This window comes from Zerene cesonia, chromosome 2 (genome assembly GCF_012273895.1).
Source record: "Zerene cesonia ecotype Mississippi chromosome 2, Zerene_cesonia_1.1, whole genome shotgun sequence".
In the NCBI taxonomy this organism is placed as follows: Eukaryota; Metazoa; Arthropoda; class Insecta; order Lepidoptera; family Pieridae; genus Zerene; species Zerene cesonia.
In genome coordinates, this window is record NC_052103.1 from 844,739 (window position 1) to 868,540 (window position 23,802).

At 35.1% G+C, this 23,802-nt stretch overlaps 2 protein-coding genes and 1 non-coding gene across 3 annotated transcripts; 2 read left to right on the plus strand and 1 right to left on the minus strand.

The window, feature by feature from the left end:
• Positions 1 to 5,393: 5,393 nt before the first annotated feature.
• On the minus strand, positions 5,394 to 11,100 carry LOC119833993 (TBC1 domain family member 22B). Its single transcript, XM_038358262.1, has 4 exons — positions 10,417 to 11,100; positions 9,004 to 9,216; positions 7,408 to 7,674; positions 5,394 to 6,215 (listed from the first exon to the last, which is right to left on the minus strand). The coding sequence occupies exons 1-4, from the start codon at positions 10,981 to 10,983 to the stop codon at positions 5,808 to 5,810; spliced, it is 1,455 nt and encodes a 484-aa protein (XP_038214190.1). The 5' UTR covers positions 10,984 to 11,100; the 3' UTR covers positions 5,394 to 5,807.
• A 391-nt stretch (positions 11,101 to 11,491) lies between these two features.
• On the plus strand, positions 11,492 to 23,602 carry LOC119835243 (uncharacterized protein KIAA1841). The gene is made up of 17 exons (XM_038359961.1): positions 11,492 to 11,935; positions 12,517 to 12,602; positions 12,685 to 12,835; positions 12,929 to 13,019; positions 13,496 to 13,655; positions 14,164 to 14,277; positions 14,715 to 14,821; positions 15,242 to 15,406; positions 16,642 to 16,743; positions 17,582 to 17,723; positions 18,942 to 19,061; positions 19,872 to 20,019; positions 20,378 to 20,509; positions 21,358 to 21,491; positions 22,413 to 22,576; positions 22,981 to 23,147; positions 23,482 to 23,602. Exons 1-17 carry the CDS (start codon positions 11,524 to 11,526, stop codon positions 23,586 to 23,588), a joined length of 2,502 nt encoding a protein of 833 aa, XP_038215889.1. The 5' UTR covers positions 11,492 to 11,523; the 3' UTR covers positions 23,589 to 23,602.
• Positions 13,395 to 13,466, plus strand: Trnae-cuc. Its single transcript has one exon. It is a non-coding gene; the product is annotated as a tRNA-Glu (tRNA).
• Positions 23,603 to 23,802: the final 200 nt, after the last annotated feature.

The window sequence follows — 23,802 nt, forward strand, 5'->3', positions numbered from 1 at the left end:
GAACAGTTTGTCGTTATCAAACCCTGGCTTATCATAAACAGTAGAATAATAGCAGTCCCCCGAATACTTTAAACTTATTTTACCATATATATACATTTTTAGACGTAATGATACACTTTCAATAGACATGCGTTTTAATTTAAAAATGTGAGATGAAATAAAATTATTATAGAAATATATGATAAATAAAAATTCTAAATAACTATGAGAAGCTTTATATGCCCTGATTATATAGGTACATTAATTAGTTATAATATAGGCATCTAAGACTAAATACATTTAATACAAAAATAAATTTAGTTCTAAGAACATGATATAATTTTATGTTATTCATATACCTACGCGCCTAATTACAATAACACATACTTAATAATCATATAAAATTCAAGTATTCTAAAATAATGATATTTGTTTCCTTTTTCACATCCTAGTATTTGAACTTAAAATTAATATAAAATCCAACCAGAAAAGTCCACCATTGCGAAACGACAGAATTTTTATAGAAATAAGAATAGCATGGTGTCGTAACGATTAATAACTAGCCCCTAATGGACCCTACACTAATAAGCGGCTTGACGAAACACAGTGGGGTTTCAGGACGGTAGGAATCCGACATAGCCCACGGCCTCTTCCCAGTGACAACAATTACATTTACAGAGCCACCAACTTATCTCGGAAATTGTCGTCACTGTCGCTTCATTGTAACCTTTAAAATAATATGTGTTTATATATTAACCTAGAGAATAATATTCCAGGCATCGCTTTATAATCTTTCAGCATATATAACAGTTAAATTTAGGAAGATGGCAGTTGAATACAAATTTGAAATACATAGTCAATAATTTAACATCGTCAGTTTTTCGTCATTACAAAAGTTGGTGTGGCTCTGTATCTTCTCTTGGGCGATTCTTACTAGCGAAAAGACTATATTTCATAACACAATATAACTTCATATAGTATTAATATCAGTTAAAGTTTATTTCGTAAAATTTGTAGGAAATTTTCAATCTACTATGTCTGTACGCCTAATGCTGTAATCTTGAAATTATGATCCTATTTCGAAAATAGTGATACCATGCTATAGAATCTCTTAGCAAGCTAACGTTGGTATAAAAATTACTATACATAAATACTTGTTAAAGTTTATATGCATAAAAAAGTTTTGAGTTGGTCGTCCATGTCTCTTCCCGTCGCAATAAATGATGTACAACTCAGTAACTTGTTGCCCTTCGCTAGGCAGCTGGCGATTATCACAAGCAAACTGCCATACGATGAGCCGCAACTAACTCGAGTTGGTTTTTCTCTTATCTTCGTTTGTCTTCTTTTTTTTCCATTCCGGGTAATTAATTAATAACACAGTTTACCGATCAACTGGGAAAAACCAATTGTTATCTAGATGTTTTTTGTATTTTACATATAATATAATGTACGTACCTAACAGTTAATATTAAACTTGGGGAGTAATTTGCTTAAACCAACTCTCTCAAACTCCATAATATGAGGAATTATGATACAACCAAACATATATATACTTTTACACGACTCTTATAAAAACACTTAACATTTAATTACAATGCAAAATACCCAAGTTAGCTTTGAGTACGAGTATACCCAGCTAATATAGATAATTTACATGGACAAAAAAACTATTTCAATATATAGGCCCATGTCCTTTTCCTTGCCCTTCTCAGTCCTTTCTTTTATCCCTTCCTAATTTAAAGTCGGCAATCCATTTGTAGAGGCGTAAGGCCTGCAATTGACCTTACGCCTCTCCAAATGTTCATTGCGGTGTTAGCGCTTACCATCAGACGACCCACCAGCTCCATTGATCCAACTATGACATAAAAAATATACAAAAACCTTACCTTACCCCACAGAAGATCACGTAAAACGTCGTTTATTCAAAATCTGCCTAAACCAAAGAGAACAAATCACCAACAATGATCGGGGACAAATGTCAGAAGTGCTTGCACCTAGCTCATATAAACCATTCCATATCTACAAGGAAAGTCACGCGTTTATTGAAAACAACTAATTAAAGAGCCCACAGCTGCCATACGGACAATGAGTACTGAAAATATTTGACCACTGCTCTTAGAGATGCGCTGGTGGTATCGATACTTTGTAAAATATAATAAATCTTTTTTGGCATTATATGTTATGGCACTGTTATGTCCATAGAATCCTGAATTATTTAATCAATGTGTCTCAGGAGCCTACGTCTTCAAAATGTTATACTGTTAATATTATAAATGTGAAAGTAACTGTTTGTTTGTATGTCGATCTGTCTCTATTTTCTTCACGCAGACCATATATTACTATAAAACCCCAAAACACGCTTTAGTTTCCTAGATTTTTGAAAGCGATGTAAGGTACTTTAACAATGAGGTGTTTGAATATTACGCATATTCTCTCATGTTAAGGATTTTTTCTTACAAACCAGTAAAATTAACTATCGTTAAGTGTGCGTTGATGCGCATTCTGCGTCATGATATCACAGTCCACATTGTACATTTCATTGAATCATAATTCTTTGAAATCCACGTCATTTAAACGTCTCAATACAACTAAAGGGAAAAAAAATTAAACTTATAGACGACGACTTACTTGACGCTCTAGAATTAATTAATTAAATGGTTTCTTAATATATTTTTAAGGTTGAAAAGAGTCTAAATATTGAACTTCGTATGTACTTGAAAAGTGATAATTGGTTCTTTATTCGAATCGCAAGGGTTCTGGAACATGCTTCCTGAGTCTATGTTTTCCGACGCGTACAATATAGGAGTCTTCAAGCGTCTAGAGTGAACAGTTATCTTAGCTTAACATCATGCGAAATCATGTGGCAAGCGCTTAAAGATTCAGTAAAAATAAGCATTCAATAATATCAATAATGTTATCTAAAAGCTTACCGAAACAAAAACAATCCTCTGTACCAATTAAACAACTACAAAGTCAAATATCGATATGCAAATATGGACAAATGCAGGCATCGCACGGCCACAAACAAAAAACTATCGATAAGGGAATACATCACTACCGTTAGGGCTGTTATCGAGAGGAAACGCAGCCGGAAAGCTCCCCGCGGTCCTTGATACCAAACCATGATAACGTGTTTAACATTTGAATAGTGACCCCATAGCTCAGTGGTGGGAACTGGGATTTAACGTGAGTAATGTTTCACTGAAAACATGATGTCTTTATATAATTACGTGTCATTTTGTGTGTCCGCGATGGACTCCAAAACTATTCAATCGATTTTAATGAAATTTACACACCATGTGCAGTTTGATCCAACTTAAAAGACGATAAATTACTACCCGGGCAGAGGCGGGCGTGCAACTTGTTAATTACATAAATATAAAAAACTAGTTTCCCGCCCGCGCCATCAAAGAAAATTCATGACATAGCTCCGAACCCGTAGGGCGTACAGACTAACATTTTTCAATGAATAAAAGATCTTAAAAATTTAACCCATTTTGTTCAAAGTTTAAGAAGTGTTTACAAATCTATCAAACGTATTTTGGTAAGGTTAAGTATACACATGGAACCTGTAAAAAGATAACTTCTTCATTTCCTGATAGCAAAAAAAGCAAAATGTTGGTTTGATATGTTGATATAAGATGCACTCAGTATAGGATACGGTTCGGATAATTTGTTCTTTCGTTGGTACAGTATATTTCATATTATATTATGTATTTCATTCATATTATATTATGATATAATTTATATTATGATATAATTTATATTATATTAGTTAATAATCTCAAGTTTTTTTATAAAATTTGTTGATTAACTAAAAACAAACGTAAAAATATCTATAAACGATGGAAGATACATTTAATTTGAATTCCTGTTGGGTGAATACAGTTAAGCTTAGCAATGTATCCTGTTGACAATATTAGCAGGAAAACCGAAGACATGTGGTAAGGAAGGTTTCCTCAAATTATTTATACCTATATTATTGTTAACCATATATAAGTTCTAAAAATAAATTTGGAAATATTGAGAAAATTTCCGTTCGCTTTGGATTCACTAATAAAACCTATATTTTAGAGGTCACCAATCCCACGTAGCTTTTCGTATAGCCAGTATTATATTATCTGTGGTATAACTATAGGAGTCTTGCGGTCTGACAGTAGCAACATACAGATGATGATGATAAAATATTTGCTCTATAATAGCACTCTGTGGGGTGAAATTGTCACCTACTGCATCTTTTAAAATACTAAGATAAATTATATAAGATTAGGTTCATAACGTATTTCGTAATACTTTATATTATAAAGGCAATAACAATATTTTAATGTTGAACGTTTCTAATTTAATTCGCAAATACGGATGAATCTATGAATGTGAAATTCGTTATATCATTTTAATGTTATTTCATTTTTCTCATTGATATTATAATGTTATAAATTTTTGCTTATAAAACACAGAGAAAAGTATTTATGTTTCTGTTTGATATAATGCACTAACATCAATGCATATAATCTGGGTCTTACTCTTACCTTCTCAAGGTCGTCCACCGTTTCGTGTATTTTCATTTTCAAAACAAATCTGTAAATTTACATCACGTGTTACGAATAATATTCCAATTCATTAACATGTATTATCAAATTTAAATTGAATTTAGAACAGCGCTGTTATTTTTTTTATTATCGGCGATTAGATTGGCAAAGATAAAAGTTTGTTTACATAAGTCGGTCACCTGTCAATTCCAGCCGGGTCAAGGTCATCTGCGCAAGTGCAATAGGTCAATGTTGCCAAGTTCAAGTCCAACGCCTGAGCGAAATATTAGCAAACTCGCTGTACATAAACGTAATATGATTTATGTAACTACCGAATATAAATTAAGTACGTACAATTATTTCGCTATGTGGAGCGATTTATTATTATGAAATATGATATAATAAAAATGTTATAATTTATAAGCAATATTATAAAGACGATTCTATATTGCAAACTTGTGTATGAAGTCTTTGTTTTTTTTATATATTTATTTTGCGTAAGCAACAAATGTAATAAAAACAGATTATGACTATTTATTCATTGATATATTATACCCAATTTATTAAAACTGTAATTTCAAGTGGGATTAATATAGATCAAAAGGCGGCCTTATCGCTCAGCATCGAACTCCTTCAGGCTGCCTTATGAAAAAATTAAATAAATATATATGTCAGTTTGTTTATCAATTAATTCTTTAGCAGATTTTTTGAGGACAAAACTTTAGGTATATCCATGAATTGCAGAAACATGAGATATTGTCGCGGTTGTGGTCGGTAAGGTCGCATCACAATATTACTCATCTCGTCTCTCGTCTCTCGTCTTTATTTTCATAGTCTTTCTTCGGCATGTCGCTTTGTCATCATACAGTAATGAAAATGCAGTAATTGTTTCTTTAATATTTTATTAAGGCGTCAATAAAACACTTCATAAACATACAGTGCTAAAATAAAATCTAACTAAAATAACATACTCATAAAATACATAAATGATAGACAAAAAAAAATTAAAAATAAAAGGTCTTTACATATGAGCGAACGCCCTTGCAAAAATATTTTTAGGCCTTAAACAACCACCGAGAAAAAACTTAAAGCTTACCAATCAAGGTCAAATTACCCTGCTGTACGCAAATTTCGTTCGGTCCCTCACGCAGTCGTGTCGCCATGCCGTTGCAAAATTCAAATTTCGTTTACCAAATTTACACTTTCCCTAACATATAAAGCTTTAGCATAGACAAATGGCGTTGTATCGAAAGTGTAAACGTGGCGCAAAAGGTTGACCATAGGCGAACGTCACTCCCGTCATCTGTCAGACTTTCCCGCGTTGTGCAAATGGTTAGGGGCATCCGCGAACGCGAACTTCAACCTGTAAGCTTCAGCGACGAGCATGCTGATGTTGGAATCGGTCCAGTTCTGCGTGGGCACGTTCTGCAGCAGGATCATGAGACCTTGAAAATCCCTTTCTTGCATGAGCCTTTCCCGCCAATGTAGTAGAAACGCCGCGCAAACGTATAGCTGGAACGTGGCAAAGCCGTCCGATTCGGCAAGGTACGTGTCCCATAGTCGTATGGTGCATGGTAGGGGTATCTCTCTGGTGAGGAGGTTGTTCATCCAGCGAAACGAGAACTGGAGGTAGTCAACGCCGTGGGTTTGGAGGTGCTCGTGCAGGGGCAAATCGATGCGACGGATTAATTCCTTTAATTGATTCACCTGTTGATTGAACAAAATTAAAATAAATCCAGGCAGATTGATAATATCTTTGGGATAATAGAATTCAGTTCATTTATACTTTTGAATGAGTTTTTTAAAAAAGTGATAGTTCAAAGATATGGCACGTAACAAATCATATTAGATTAGCAGTTCGCCCGTTGGTACATATAAAGCCTATGTCACTCGGCGAAGTTGCAGCTTTCTAATGGTGAAAGAATTTTTAAAATTGGTCCAGTAGTTTTTGAGTTTATCCATTACAAACAAACAAACAAATATTCAAATGCTGAAGATATACAACATATTATTTTAATAACATAGTAGCTGGCTGGAGCATCCTAGCCCATTGTACATACTACATACATAGCCTATCCAAGGGTTGAAGAATTTTAGAAATTGGTCGACAAGTAAATGAGTTTTGGCCACTCAAAGAAACAAACAAACCCCCTCACTATATATTTTACATAACTATAAACTTATTAGTATATATGTATTGTTAAAAATGAAAAACTGGCAATCATGATTTATATAAATACCCATCTACATATTCAGTATTCTCAAACATTAAAGTCATTCCTTATCATTTTATCAATAAGAGTAAATACTTGATATATATTGTGTCATAAATGTTATCAAATCACAACAATGTTCATTATAATGTGTTATGATACTATAAGCTACTTGATTGCTTGATAATGAATAAGAATTATTTTTTGAATAAAGAATCTCGTATTCTATAAGTTATGTTGTTTTTTTTTTTTAATACCCCACCACAATTTGAACCCAGGACCCCTCGGTTCACACGCATTAACCACAAAATAATTGCATCATGGCAAATTATGTCACATGAATCCCTTTTTCCCTTCCTCACATTTAAAGAACCCCTACCCCTACGTGTTATGACGTCACACATTTTCAATTTTATGTAGGTATTTTATACAGTCTAAAAGAAAATGATTTGGACCTACCTATTCTATTCAGAATAGAATTTAAGCTTTGTACACTTATTAAGCATTGGAAACGACACAAAAATCTCATGCTTTTATCTTATCCTAATTAAGATTGCCAGTATTAAACAATTACCTTACATATACTCTGTATTACAGCAAATAATACAATTAAGTTGAATATAAAGCATGTTATTTAACATGTAAGTCCATTTATTATTTATTTCTTCATTATATTTAATACTCGCCTTGTACTGTATACCGAGCTGCGCGAATATATAATTGTCCTGGATACTATCCAGAAACTTCGACAGGCACCAGAACGAATCGGCCTCAATAACATCCCTCTGCGCTTCCGTAAGGGAGTCCAGGGGGAAGTTGTCCAGCTCCTTATTTGGCGCCGCCTCTTGTAGAAATACCATGAAAAATGGTGTCACCAGGTCATTGATACCCTGGACGTAGCCAGACGCTGGGTGCCGGATAGCCCAGATGTATAGAATTCGCTCGAACATCACCTGGAATTATTTAATTAGCGTTGGGAAAGAGCATAATATTTCTTGATTTCATCCTGTAAGATGTTCGAGTGTTATGCGATTTCTTTTTTTATTTAACCTGACGTTTAATATGCTGTAAAATGTATGAAACGTTGGGTTCAATAATATAATGAATAAATCGTGCTTAAAATCCGTTGAAAAGTCTTTTGTTTCTTAAATGTATTATATGTTCAATAATCTCTTATTGTAAAACAGTGAATGATGCTGTTTTTAAAATACAGTCTAAATTGGTGATCAATTTTTTTCTATTCTATTCTTTAATAATTTCCCATTTATAGAGCATTTGCATGTTATAAAACTAAAAATCCAGGAAAATACAAATTATTGAACAAACTGCTCTGTAAAAGCTTTTAAAGCAGTTGTAACTATTAGTGATAATTTGAGGATTTAATAGTACTTTGGAAATAAACCATATGTTTGAATCTATGCTAATATAATAAAGCTACAGAGTTTGTTTGTTTGAAAGCGCCAATCTCATGAACTACTGGTCCGTTTTGAAAATTGTTTCAGTTTAGATAGCCCATTTATTGAGGAAGGCTTAAGGCTATATATGTACTCATATAACAGGTTATTCTAAACTGCAAGGGAAATGCGATACTTTCCGTAAGATAAACACAGCGTAAAGGAATACGAAACAAGGTCAATATTGCATTCACAAACTGGTTTACATTCATTCATTGACTTTAAGAGTGTCATTGAAATGTTAATTGCAAATAACGTGACTTATACTATAACATATTATCATAACAGTGTTTGTATCTCTTTGTTTATAGAGGATCCAATCATTTAAACTTATTCGTTAAAATTGTATTAATCAACCATTTCAAAAATGTGTTGTAAATGCCCTCCTTTTGACATACAGGTGATATTTTTATTATTATTACTAGATGACCCAGCAAACGCTATTCTGCCTTGCTCGTATCATTTAGGAGTATGAAAATAAATAAGATATTAGCCAATTCTCAAACCTACTCAACAAGCACACAAAATTTCATAAGAATCCGTTCAGCCGTTTCGGAGGAGTATGGGAACAAACATTGTGTAACAAGAATTTCATATAATAGATGAAGAAGAAGAGCCGACGGAGCAGTGTTTTTTAAATATATAAAGAACTAGTTTATCAGTTGTCTACAACAGTCCTATAATGTTGTAATGTAACACACTTCAATACAATTTCACCTGAAAAACACATCTATACTACTCCCAATAGCCCTGTACTGATAATTTTGATCGATTTGTAAAATTCATTCTGAGACTTAAATCAATCAATCATCTTAAGCAATAACTCACTTGAACTGTAATCTGTTGAAACAGCGCCACCAGCGGGCTCATTCTCGGTATATCGATGTGTATCTGCCGGTACGTGTCCTCTTCCCTCTCGGCATCGTAGTACTGCCGCACCAGGTGCTTGTAGTCCGCCCGTTTGCGGTCCAGCGTCTCTGCACGCCGCTCCGTGTTCGCTGGGAGGTAGCCAGCTAGCAGACGCCATGCTACCGCTCTGGCCTGGAAGTCAATAGTAACATTTCAATAAACATTATAAAAACTTGAATGGAATGGAAAACAATTACAAACAAAAACATCCTCACCATAATTACAACCCAAGATTTGGGTGGTGTTTTGGTGATTTGGAAATTTAACTGTAACTCATCCGAATAAGGTTTGAATTTATTTTGGTTCATATTGACCAACTGTAATGTAAATTAAAGCAAGCAAACATAAAATATTAACCAACTGATCAGTAAATCAGTCATTGGCCAAGTCATAAAAATTTATTGCTTTTGGTATGGTTTCCCGTATGCATCTTTAACCCTTGCTCAATGTCTAAAGACATAACTAGTTTGCTATATTTATATTTTTCAAAATAAGCGATGTTCCGACTAGCTATTTGTTGCCGCCAGACAGTTGTCAGACTGGCTAGTGAGCACAGCGAGTTGTTTAAGCAAGTAAGTAGTTAAGTGAGTGTTAAGCATGTTTAGCATCTCTCTTGTATGTCATCTATAATACATAGATAACCACATGGTGTCTCGGTTTAAATTATAAGATTCAATTGAACAGAATGTCTTAAAAGAGGAAACTATACTACTGTCTATACCAACGAAAGAGCCAAAAACACCTATGTAATAGACATAGACATCTAAACAAGACAAAGGAAAACACTATGATTAGATGTTTAAAAACAGCTTATTGTATCTGAATGAAATTTGTAAGAAAGATAGTTTATAGTCTGGATTACCACATAGGCAACTACCCCAGTACCATGCGAGTGATGTTAGGGGTTACAGCTAGTGAAATGAAATAATGAAACTGGAAGAACAGTAAATAACTTGTTGAGTAGCCAGCTTCTAAGTACCATGCTCTGGATTAGATTATTAAATCCCGTATATTTGTTCAAGTTTTTCTTTCAAATAAAAAATATTAATTTCTCCTAATAAGACTGTTAAATTGATACAAATTTATGTGTAGATAGAATCTAAAGACTGTTAGGTTTGAAATAGTTTGTAGGATAATTGAGGACATGAAATCTTACAGTTACAATTACAATTTAATACAATATTCCTATTAATTTGAAAATAGAACTCTTTGTAATCCACACTATGTACATGAGACTTGAACCCTAGCTAAACCATGCTAACATAAATACAAGTAACATAAAATTTCATGAGTCATTGGAATAGTAATTCATGAATAAATTAACTAACTGACCTTAATTGGTATTCCAGACCAGCTGAGTTGTTTCAACTCATCTAGATCTAAAACTGTACTTTCCAGGAGTTGTTGGAATCGTTCTAATTTTGATTCGCTACTTTCTTCGCGAGGTATCAATGCGGATGGCCTTACAGGCCGCGGCCTCCCGGGATAGTGACGTATAGGCGCAGAACTACCTCCCGGCACACCGCTAGGTCTCTTAATCTCATTTTTCTTAACCGCAACCGCTTCTTCCTGCGGTTTAACACTCTCACTGACAATTTTGACGTCATTCTTGTTTACGTTTTTAGTACTATTACGGTGCGAATTAATAACATTTAAAGCTACAGTCTGCGATATGGCTTTTGATATCTTAGTCTCCGCGATGCCGGAGATAATATCATCATCGCCAAGATCCCAGGCATCGTTCACTGATGCCTGGAACTGTTGATATGATGACCCCGACATAACCTCGTTTTTTTCAATCTTCTGGAAGGGCCTGCCTGGCACTGCTCGCTGTGGAGTCTTCCAAAACGTATCAGGCAATAATCCGTTCTTGTCATATTCGGCTTGGTAACTTTCCATAATAAAATACAGCAAGAGACATTCTAATTAACTTTCCAGGATATCAAAATAACACGAAAACTTTTGTATGACAATAATGACAAATGACATATCACTTGCCAGTTCCACAGTGCTGAGACAACTAACTTACTAAGTGCATAATCTATGGCTGAGACTATCGTTTGCAAATTTCAGGCAACACAGAGACACATCTTACAAACAGATTAATAATTTAAATTTTTAATAAAAAGAGCACATAAAATACTTATTTTTAGATTGAAGTGTTACTCACTGTATATAATTTTTATGAAAAAGTTTTTTGACATATTACCTTTAGGTTTTGAACAGGTCATATTACTGTTTACCTGTTATTTTATTTTGTAAATATAGTGAAATTGTTAAAATTAAAATAAATTACTCCAATTGAATTAATGTGCCTGAAATAAAATCAAATTACAATCACACATTTACAAAGTAATTCAGTTTCTATGGAAGTTGTTTGATCGATTGTTAGATATTTTAGATGGTTTAGAAAACCGAAGAAGGATTTATAAATGTGAAATGGCAAGTCCTAATCCAGATAATGAAACGACTTCAATGTTTTTGGATAAGGGGGATGGTAAAAGACGAAGTCCTACTCGAACAGAAACATCACCAAGAAGAAATTCAGTTGTAAAAGCAATTAATGCTGAAGTGATAACGGTAAAAGACTTTTTCGATTTTATGAAAACAGCATATCAAGTATATGAACATTTAGAAGGTGATGAGAACGAAGGCTCAAAAATAAATTGGGAAGAACTTTCTAAATTGACTGTGCTGAATCATGTTATTGAACAGCAAGAGAGAGATCTCTTGTATCAGACTGCACTAACGATGCAAAAACCTATTGTTAGCAAGAGTGAGACACAAATTGAGAGAAAGAGTAGTGTGACTGATAGAATCGAAAAACGGTACAGTTGCAGTGAAATTGAAGGTAAAATGTAATTGTAAGGCCCTTCGTACACAAAATTACGCAAATTTTCGATACTCGACGATTTTAGTCTCCAAGCGACTATCGCCATACAAATTCATTGAGGCTCTTACATTTGTCTCGTGACTTGCGTCGCGCCAGTTGTGCTCTATCTGGCTGAGATCGTTACCACATAAGTCGCAGCGATTTTCAAGATGGCGACGCGGTTATTGAACAATAATAACTTGAAGAACGTTGTTAACGTTGTTGTACGTGTGTAAAAACAGATAACGGAAAAGTTTAGGTAGCTGTAGGAAATGCCATTAATTTAAGTTAGCCGTTTCGTCAGTAGTGGTTGAATAGGCAATTCATGTCTACTGCGTTGATTGAGTCGCAACGCAGTCGCAATGTGTGCGGACCGTATTCTACCCGATACTCGCGATGCGATACTAAAGTAGTTTACAACATTAGTATCAAAAATTTGCGTAGCCTTGCGTACGGAGGGCCTAAGAATGGCTATAAATAAAGACTGTTTAATATGAATAACATGATGAGAGGATTGCGTAGATTTTCAACTAATTTTAAGGTTAATATATTGCTTTAAGGTAAGAATCGAAGACGTTGTCCCGAACCAAGGGTTGAAATGTTGGGAGTTTGGACGGAAGCGAACTTGAATTGTAAATTAAACGATGTGAGTTTCCTACAGAAACAATTTATTCAATTAATTATACATATCTCCTATAGATGGCGCTAATACAAAATTAATTTTCCAGGTTATAAATGAAGGAATTTTAGATTCTATCCTGCCATATTTAGTGGGATACAAGAAACCATTTAAAACCACAAGCGTATATGCTCCAATAATAAAGAAGACGTCTTCAAATACATTGACGACCGAAGTAAAAAAACCGGCAAGCTTTGAAGGCGAGTAAATATTACATGAGTTTAAATTTATTATTAAATAACTTCATATTTCTTTATAATATTTGATATGGTTGCATACTGAAATATTTACAGGATTTGTCAATGAAAAAGAATCTCGTGATCGTTTAGGGCGAAGGAAATCTTCAGTGATTGCAGCGCATGAACGAGCGAATCAGAAACAAGAGTAAGTTTCATAGATGGCGCTGTAATCAATTGAATAGACCTGATTTCTCTTATTATCATTTGGCTGAAATGTATTTCGTTTTCATTCTTGCTTCAGCATATAATTTCTTACGATGGTTCTACATATATTTTGCTGAAATATAGAAAAATATAAAACTTAATGTTTAATGTTTTGATAAATATAAGAATGCAAATCATTCTTTTATTGGTCAATCAGGTGTAAGCAATATTTTATCAAAATTGCTTTCCGAATTTAGTTGTCAATAATAGAACAAGCGTGTGTTAATTTACTAAGTTTTAAATTTTCATATTCATTTCAATGCTACAATTGAATGATATTGAATTTATATATCTTTATTTCGAATAGTGTGTAACATCCGATATGGTCTAGTGGCTAGGATACCTGGCTCTCACCCAGGAGGCTCGGGTTCGATTCCCGGTATCGGAAAACTCTTTTATTTTATTTATTTCTTTCAGTGGCGATGTCGAAATACACGTTTGCGACGAAGTGAAGGGATTGAAAAAGGACTTTAGATGCCCGCAGAAACTTTTGGTTTCGAAAATGGGATATTTCGCTGACGTCACCGCTGGTCAGCGACTGGAAGATATGGACATTTCTGTACATTGTGATATACAGGTATCCTTACTAATATTGCGAATGCGAAATCTCGTTTGCTTGTTTGTCCCTTTTTCACGTCGCAACGGAGCGATTTTATGGTTTGATTTTTGTATCCGGTGATAATTAGGAGGCTGAACAGTGTCATAGGCTACTTTTTAGTTTTTACCGTGAAACATCTATTTAAAGCTAGTATATCAATATGTCCCAGATATTATCTATTTTGTAAAGAAGTACATATATCAAAGCAGCCGATAGTCTTATTTATTTTTTATTATTTATTATGATTGTTCCATTTTTCATTTATTCTTCGTTGATCATAGCGGGAACTTAGCAGCCTACAGCAAACGATCTAGATAAAAAAAAATCCAAGTCAATTTTATTACCACAGATAACATAATACTGGTACTGAACAACCTCTTGAGAAATTTCCTTGTACTCCTATATGTTACTTATTTTACTTGTACCATGTGCCCGTACTTTGATTGATAAAAAAAATTGTAAGTGACAAAAAAAAAAACAAATACAGATATTCGATTGGCTGATGCGCTGGGTGAAGCGGGACTCGATCCTCGTCGCTGATTGGCCGCTGCTCGACCCGCACAATGTTGTACCGATACTGGTGTCGGCGTCTTTTCTTCAGGTTTGTGAGTTTTTCTAGGTCCTTAGTTAGTAAATACTATTAGCTGTTGTCTTCAACATAACAACTGATGATTTGTATTTGATGTATATATTTGATATTATAAAATTAAACGGCCTTTGGACCACACGGGAGGCCTTTCAAAGAATCATCAAGAATTAAAATCTAAAAATCAGTTCATCCAGTAGAAAGTTCTGAGGTAACAAACAAATAATACAGAACCTCCTCCTTGTCTTTTCCTAGTGTAGTGGGTTAAAAATAAGTAAAAGTAAAAAAAAAAGTTGTGACTTTTCATTCACTATAATTCTATTTTCTGCGTGGCAAAAAGATACGTCTATTTGCCAGTGTCAAGTATAATATAATATTCACTTTAATTAACAATAATTCTTTAGCTTTACGATGACGCACATTAAAAAAAAAAAAAAAACTTACATTTTCAGATGGAACCACTTCTACACGACTGTCTCATCTACTGTCACGCACACATGAACGATATCGTGAAAACCACAACCAACTTAGCGTGCCTCAGTGACGCGCTGCTTACGAGGTTTATTCTGCTATCATTTCATAGTATAATAAGTCGCTCTCCGCCGTCTGTGTCCGCATTATATGTATAGAAAAAAGGGAGAAAGGGATTTTACTGCGAATTTAAGGCGTGCGAAGCTGCGGGCAAAAGCTAGTTGTTTAGTTTATGTCCACATCAATAGTTTTAAACGCGCACACATAAAAGTTTCACCCGCGGTTTCACTCGCGAAAGACCGTATCCCGTTGGAATATCGGGATAAAAAGTTGCCTATATGTTATTCCAGTTGTCCAGCTGTCTACGTACCAAATTTCATTGCAATCGGTTTTGTAGTTTTTGCGTGAAAGAGCAACAAACACGCACACATCCTTACAAACTTTCGCATTTATAATATTAGTAGGATAGGATAGTAGGAAGTAGGATAGTTATTCTATATCTATTTAGATTAGCCGCGATGTACACGAACGCGGAGTTGGAGAGCATCCGCGACCGCAAGGATAAGATCCAATCGCGGTTGTACTGCAAGATGATACTGTCGCTCGCCGAGCCGGTGCCGGAGACGCTTCGCGGCCACTACGCTTCGCTCGCGACTCTCTTCAAGTGCAGCAAGTGAGTGTTTTAGATTGAACTGCTGTAAAATTTTTATTCTTTTAAATCTACATATGAAACGTTTACTGTTTATTAAACTAAAATACTACTCCCTCCGTTTTCGAAGTCATGTAAAAGTTGTCGTTGTTTTACTAAATACGTATTTCTTAGAGTGAAATAAGGGTTTACGACGCAATATACTGACGGGCAAAGATTAAATATTTCAGTAAAATTTACATAATTTTTGCGAATAAGTAACAAAAACGTTCATGACATCACAAAAATAGCATTAAAAATATAATAATAAGAATAAAATATATATATCTATACTAATATTATAAAGCTGAAGAGTTTGTTTGTTTGATTGTTTGATTGTTTGTTTGTTTGTTTGAACGCGCTAATCTCCGGAACTACTGGTCCGATTTGAATAATTCTTTTTGTGTTGAATAGTACGTTTATCGAGGAAGGCTATAGGGTATACATGTACCACGGGCGAAGCCGGGGCGGACTGCTAGTATGGAATATATGGATGTGAAAGTCTCCGTTGCATTATAACAATGTAAAGTACCCCTGCAGAAGTTAAAAATTAAAGTTGTTTACGATCTATAATATCACAATAATTATATCATATCTAGGACCTATGTACCAAGTGTACGCACGTACTTCCCTTCCTAAGAAATCTTAATTAGCTTAATAAAAAAACACCAATTGTAGTATTTTCTTGTGTTTGATTTCACGCGAGTATTATACATTTAGAAATTAAAAACTTTTTCACGGATTTTAAACGCGATTTATTAATTATCATCATCACCAGCCCATATATGTTCCCACTGCTGGGACACAGGCCTCCTATGAGGGTTCAGGCCATAATCCACCACGCTGGCCAAGTGCGGGTTGGCAGATGTCACATGTCGTCGAGCTTTTTTAATTCTCGGACATGCCGGTTTCCACTATTGTTAATGTAATTTTTTTTTTTTCTCTTAAATATTTTTATAATCCGTGCAAATATATTTGTGATTGTTGTAATTTCCTTTAAGTAAAGAACCATATTTTGTTATTATATACAAGCAATTTTAGAATTAAGAGTATCAGAATATGTATTCTTTGTTGGAAATTTAAAAATAAATAAATAAATAAAAACCCGACGTTCGAACACTTTACAGCGAGCGTGGTCACGGGGAGACAGACAGTCTAGTTAAAAAGTTCTTAATTTCTAAACACCAATTGTGTTTTTATATATTATGTTCTCATGATAGATGCAACAAACTCCTCGGGCGGCACATAGCGGAGCAGGTGCCGTGCCAGCCCGCCTCCATGCGAATAGACCGACGCGGGAACGTCGTCTCATCGCATTCCAAGTATATTGTTTTTAAATTAAGTTAATGTTACTCATTTTCCGTTACGAAAAATTGCAAAACGATAAGTAATTTTTTTATTTTTATATATTTGTTTATTGGTAATCCAACAGCTTTACATGTTAACTACATTACAATAATATGTTTAATTAAACAATTAGCCAATAAAGGATTACAACATATTTATCAAGACAGAGTATTAACTATACATTTATAAAAAGAAATACTAACAATTACTTCATATTCTGCATGCTTGTGTGTGCGCGCGTGTGTGTGTGTGTATGTGTGTTTGTGTATGTGTGCTATTACTTCAAATAACCAAGTTGTCAAGAAGTGTTGTAAGTGTTCTCGATAAAGCTTCAATTACGCCAATCGGTAATTGTGTCACTCTAAGAAATATATTTGGCTAGCTGTGCCCTGCGGTTTCACCAATGTCGTACATGTTTTATATTTGCCGATGCCACTGTGCCATAACACATATAATTTTGTATAGATTTTGTTTAACCACAATAGATTATATGTGAGAAGTATCTAAATATATGTAAGTACATACTAATCGTCTCAAAAGGTTTACCCATATATCCTCTGTCCGTATAACTCTCTGGACTATTTATGGATAAATACGAATTTAATTTTTAGTTTTATAGCATTGAAATGCTTTATAAATGCGAAATTTTGATAGAATAGAAAAATTCGATCACGAGGCAGGATTCGAACCTGCGTTTCTTGCCTAACCGTTGCTACGGTTTTTTCTATTCTTTCAAAATATCTCATAAATACGATTTGTTAAAACGTGTCGATACTATAACATGGGCAGAAATGTTTCTGTAAAACTTTACAGAGACCCATCGTGGAGTCTGAACGAATATATAACATGGTTATTCGGTGAGTTGCGTTCTTGGCGCCGCGTGTATTGGCGCCTCTGGGCCGATTGTCACTTCTTACGGTGCCAACTGTGCGATAGCTATTTCCCAGCTTATCAGGTATGTAAATACTGCTTCGATTAAGCTGCAAGTTGTAACTTTAACTTTATTTAATTTATATATCATCTGTGATACTGATACAGAATACTATATACCTTATCATATATATATAACTCAACCTTAATCTTGACCTCTGAGTGGATCAGCTGGCGCTGAATAATGCCACTAGTTATTGCGATCGTGTCCCTGGTTATGGTTAATATTTTAAAATCTGATGATGTAGGTAGTCCGTCTTGACAAGACTTACTATGTTTTCTTTCTGTTTGTCTGGATATGATCCAGTACTGCATATATATACATATTTACCAAGTAGCTAATGCGACATAATGCGGTTTAAGCAGTGGTGGCTCAGTGGTGAGAACCTCGGACTTCAAAATCGATAAGTCGGGGTTCGAGACCGGGCGAGCGTGCAGGAAATAAATTGATTTTTCAATTTATCTGCGCATGGGGATAACATCACCACTGCTTAAAAACGGTGAGGAAAACATCGTGAGGAAACCGGCATGTCCAAGAATCAAAAGTTCGACGACATGTGACATCTGCCAACCCGCACTTGGCCAGCGTGTTGGATTATGGCCTGAACCCTCATAGGAGGCCTGCGTCCCAGCAGTGGGAACATATATGGGCTGATGATGATGAATGCGACATATAAAATAAATATTTTATATGTCACGTCCGGTAGACCAAACAAAGGCCATCATTCATTGACGTACACTATGTGTTTTGTTTTTTATTTTTTGTATGCTACAGTCGGCAATGGAGCTGGTGGGACGCTTGATGGTAAGCGCTACCACCGCCCATGAACATTTAGAGAGGCATAAAGTCCATTGCAGACCTTACGCCTCTACAAATGGATTGCCGACTTTTTGGGAAGGGATTAAGAAAGGATTGGCGAGAGGAATAAAAGAAAGGACTGGGATGGGTAAGGAAAAGGATATGGGCCTTCGCCTACGCCACTCACCGAACGAAACACATATATATTATATATTTCACGCCGGTCTTCTATGAGGGTGTGGTACTACCCTGATGTGAGCTGGCCAATTCGTGCCGAAGCGTGTTCGACTACCACATAAAAATATTTTTGTTTTTCAATTGTTCCAAATAAACAACTTTAAAATAACCTTTAATTGATTCTGTTGATAACGAATAATTAAGAACAACATGACACATAATTTACTCATTTCACCGTCGGTTGAGGAGTTAAGTGTGTAACGCTAGATGGAGTGGTGTTCGCACCACGCGGCGGGCGCGCACGCGCTGGGCGGCGCGCTGGCGGCGGGCCGCTACCCGTGCTGCGGCGAGCGCGCGTACCGCTTCGAGGCGCTCACACGCAACACGGTACGCGTTTCTTGGGCTTGCTTTATTGATCACTAGCTGCGCCCTGCGGTTTCACCCGCGTAAGTCCGTATCCCGTAGTAATATCGGAATAAAAAGTTGCCTATATGTTATTCCGGTTGTCCAGCTGTCTACGTACAAAATTTCATTGCAATCGGTTCAGTAGGTTTTTGCGTGAAAGAGCAACAAACACATACACACACACACACATATCCTTACAAACTTTCGCATTTATAATATTGGTAGGATAGTAGGTTGTGACGTATTTCAGCACTTCATTTTACATGCATTTTTTAGTACTAATTGTTCTAAACATTAGAAATTTTGAAAGAATAGAAAAAATTTGATCACGAGGCAGGATTCGAACCTGCGTATCTTGCCTAACCGTAGCAACGCCTAGCCTCTCGGCCACCCGTGATCCTGCCACAGTAATCGAATTTCTTCTACTCTTTCGGTTTCATGTGCCTAAGGGGCACCCCACGCCATCTATTGAGATGATTAAGAACCATCACAACCAATACGAAACATTATTTCAATGATTACAATATTGTATCGATGGAACGCGGCCTTTGTTAAATTTAATTTTTAGTTTAATAGCATTGAAATGCTTTATAAATTAGAAATTTCGAAAGAATAGAAAAAATTTGATCACGAGGCAGGATTCGAACCTGCGTTTCTTGCCTAACCGTAGCAACGCCTAGCCTCTCGGCCACCCTTGATCCTGCCACAGTAATCGAATTTCATGAAACCAAAAGAGTAGAAGAAATACAATAACAAACTGATCACACAATAAAAATCAAATCATCAAATTAGGGCTGTCAATTCCGAGAGCACGTGCCCGACGAGAGCTTGGCCACGGACGCGGCGGTGATGGAAATATACAACCAATTCAGAGATATTATCGCGATGCGTCCGCCCCAGTTGATGTTCCCGGAACGACTGACTAGATTGGTGACGCGGGGTGAGTTTTGAAAACGAAAATGATAGAAAAAACTATGGGGTATATATTAAAAACTATAGGGTTATATAATACCGTTTTCCTTCCGTGTGGTGTGACGATAGGCTTGTGTGTGTGTGAGGCTTATTTGTGGTGGACGTAGCAAAAGTTATAATGTTATTACCAAACAATATGAAACATTTTAGTTTACTTCTTTAAATTAACGTTCGCTTGAAACAAAATTTAATATGATATTGAGAAAAACCTATCAGATATTTTTATACGTGTGACAGTTGCTATGACAGTTTTAATAAAATTCCTGTAAAGTTGCGCGGAATTAAATATATTCAACTTAATGTGAGTTTATCGATATTTTTCTCAGAACCTGGTGAGGAAGTGGGGGGTCGCCTGCAATGCAAGGAGGTGTTCTGGTGGGAGGGGATCCAGTTGATACCGCCGCGACAACCACTCGGCCTCTTGGGGAAACTGTATACGAGCAATAATAAGTTCATCCGTGAGAATATATATTTTATTATTATATTATTTAATCTATACATTTAATAATTGAAAATATAATGATGTATACAATTTGTTTGAGAATTCGTTCGTCATTTCATATATTAGTACCGTTGTCGTATGCGTGAGAGAAAGGAAGCAAGAAAAACTGGGACTGTAACGCGTTACGTAACGAAGCGGCTTACTCTCCTGTAAAATGTTTGACACTTAAATATATAGAAAAATTATATCGATATATACACAATAAAGAATACTATGTACATCACTATAGATTCATATTTTGCTCGGATTTTGGCGCTCTTATGCAAAATGTTGCCAACTATTGACAATCATAAATGTAGGTATGTAGTGTATACTTACTCAATATTATACTATGCGTCATTATATTTTATTGTAAAATAAAGATTTACTAGCCAATAGAAAAATGCTGTAAATACGCTCTCCACATTGGCAAAAGTAGATGAAATTGCGCTTATAATCTATTGATCTATCTTTTTAATATCATTGTATTCGTCTTTTCGTTATTTATAAATTAGAATTTGTGATATTAGTAACATCCGGTAATTGGCCCACAAAAATATACAACTATGGAGAGACATTAAGATATTGTAAGTATTCTAGTGAAGTACGCGAAGGTTATCGATAAAAAGTAGTTCGAAATGTAGTTTGCTTTGTACTTGTGTTTGTTGTCGTTTGTTTAAAATGCAGTTAATAAAAAGAAGTTAGTAATGACGAGTTATACTCAAGTAAAACATTTAATAAAAAATATGAATATTAAAATTAGTCCATCAAGGAATCACACCTACGACTTTTCGAAACTCGGCTATTAAGGTTATACATACACAGCGAATGTGCGCCCCGGCTCGCCAGTTTTGAACACAATTCAAGCGGCTGCGCCCTCTGTATCCGGCAATTGTTCCAACGCTTCGCCAGAACGTTCGGAAATTAAATCGAAACTCAAGGAAAGTCCGAGGAATAAGGTAAGCTAGAATACTAGACGGTGAGTTGTTGTTTGTGTGTAAATTGTATGATTTGAATAAAGTAAATTAAAGTTGCCCAAATGATTTTTTGCTTATTGTATTTATTAAAAAATATTTTCGGTTAAGTTGTGTACGCTTAATCATTTCTTAAGTACCTATTCTAAACAAAATGTTAGAATTAAAAATATAACACGGATGTATTTTTTAATAAGTGTTATCAGCTAGATTTTGTTGTAGGCATATAAATGTGTTGTCGCTGTAGAGCTTTTTGTGATTTATTTTCATTTTTGCTAAAAAAATGTTAGTTTATTGCTTGTAACGATACTGTATTTTGTCTTATAAAATTTCTAATAAACTTTTTTATCGTATTAAGAAATGTGTTGTTTATTTAATTTTAAAAGGCCTTTGTGACGAGCCTCCTATTTTTTCCTGTGTACATCTTGTATAGTTGTGTGTGTCTGAAATATTTATTTTGTATGTTGAAGTTAATTATATCGCAATGTTCTTATAGATTATCTATACTAATATTATAAGGCTAAAGAGTTTGTTTGTTTGTTTGTTTGAACGCACTAGTCCCTGGAACTACTGGTCCGATTTGAAAAATTCTTTCAGTGTTAGATAGCCCATTTATTGAGGAAGCCTATAATAATATAAGTTCGCCCGTGGTACATATATAGGCTATGTATGTACCACGGGCGAACCGCTAGTAATGTAATATTTGGCAAATAAATTAATACCTGATGGTTCCTACTTTGATCATCTTCATTTTGGATTTTTAAATTATTTGATCCTTACATATTCAAGACATCTTTTGAAATATAGCATTATAATATAATCTTAATTTTCATTTGATTAAAACTTACTATCTGGACTTCATTTCTTAAACATAGAGAGGTATTTAATAAGCACATCTTTACGAAGCAAGGCACCAGTGGTACTGGAGACGCTCTGGAAGTAGCTGACGAGGCGACAGACTCCGATGAGAGTGAACAAAGCTCTGACAGCGCGAGGAGTGATGAAGACACCCCTCCGCGCCGACCTCGCGCTCGTACTCGCATGCCTCCTCCACCATGTAACAGGAATAAGTGAGTGAATCCTACTAATATTACAAATGCGAAAGTTTGTAAGGATGTGCGTGTGTTTGTTGGTCTTTCACGCAAAAAACTACTGAACCGATTGCAATGAAATTTGGTACGTAGATAAGAAACTTTTTATAAAAAATAAATATTATCCTAAATATTCTATCCTACTAATATGGACGTTTGATTTCTTTTACTTTAAAAGTATCTATATGAAATTTAGAGACATGGATTATAGTTTAGATTAGGACATTTCATTTTTAATCGGGTACCAGGCGAGTAACGCAGCAGGTTACAGCTAACTTAAAAAAAATAAATATGAAATGGTAAATGTTGCACTACGTGATTATTCTTATGTTTTATCTTTTTATTATTTTGATTTTTTTTTTTATTCATTTCAAAATCACAAGATCTCGTCGCTGGGGTACAACGGGTGGCGGGCGAGTGTGGGCGGCGACGCTGTCGGCGCGCAGCAACCAGGACGGACAGCGCCGGTACGAGGAGCGCGCCGCCGCGCACATGCGCGCCACGCTCGCCAAGCGGCACCACTATCCGGCGCGTCCGAAACCGCATGCAGGTATCGATATCGATAGTTTCGTGTCACATCTCTATTTTACTGAATAAAAAAATTTATTGTGATAGAAGAACTGCATTCACATGTGATTATTTAGACTCTTAGCTTTTTTAACACGCTTTTTTTGTTGAATATCTATATGTATATATGTAACCGACTATTTTCGACTTTAAACGGACAGATTTATATCAAACTCTACGCTTATCAAGGATCGGTGACAAATTTTATGAATTTATCTTATTACCTTGATCAAGATTGCCGGGATTTAATAATATCCGTACGTCTGTTAATGAAGTTTTGAAAAAAAAACCTAACAAGGGTCAAATGTACGACACAGGTGGCGTTTATGCAAAATTGGAAGCTGATTGGCGCGAAAAACACGGACAGAAGCCGCGCAGTTTGCCGTCTGCAAGAAACCGTTCACAGGCTACAAAATATAAATAAATACATTTTTAGTATGCTGTGTTTTATTTGTATGAAAAATTAGTAATTAATTTTGTATAAATTATAGAAAGCACAATTATTGAATATCGAGATTACAGAAAATATATGTTTCTTGTCCCATTTTACAATAGGGTTTAGATGTGTATTTATATTATATGTAATCTATACTTTCGTAATCTGCGTTTGAAGATGACACATTCATTTTAATTTTCAA

Excerpts from the sequence above, each read along its gene's own strand:
- LOC119833993 (XM_038358262.1), bottom strand. The coding sequence starts at position 10,983 with ATGGAAAGTTACCAAGCCGAATATGACAAGAACGGATTATTGCCTGAT. Across the intron at positions 7,675-9,003 it reads TTCAACAGATTACAGTTCAA|GTGATGTTCGAGCGAATTCT; the intron begins GTGAGTTATTGC and ends AAATAATTCCAG. Across the intron at positions 6,216-7,407 it reads AGCTCGGTATACAGTACAAG|GTGAATCAATTAAAGGAATT; the intron begins GCGAGTATTAAA and ends TTCAATCAACAG.
- LOC119835243 (XM_038359961.1), top strand. The coding sequence starts at position 11,524 with ATGGCAAGTCCTAATCCAGATAATGAAACGACTTCAATGTTTTTGGAT. Across the intron at positions 19,062-19,871 it reads AGGCGCTCACACGCAACACG|GGCTGTCAATTCCGAGAGCA; the intron begins GTACGCGTTTCT and ends TCATCAAATTAG. Across the intron at positions 20,510-21,357 it reads GAGCAATAATAAGTTCATCC|CGAATGTGCGCCCCGGCTCG; the intron begins GTGAGAATATAT and ends ATACATACACAG.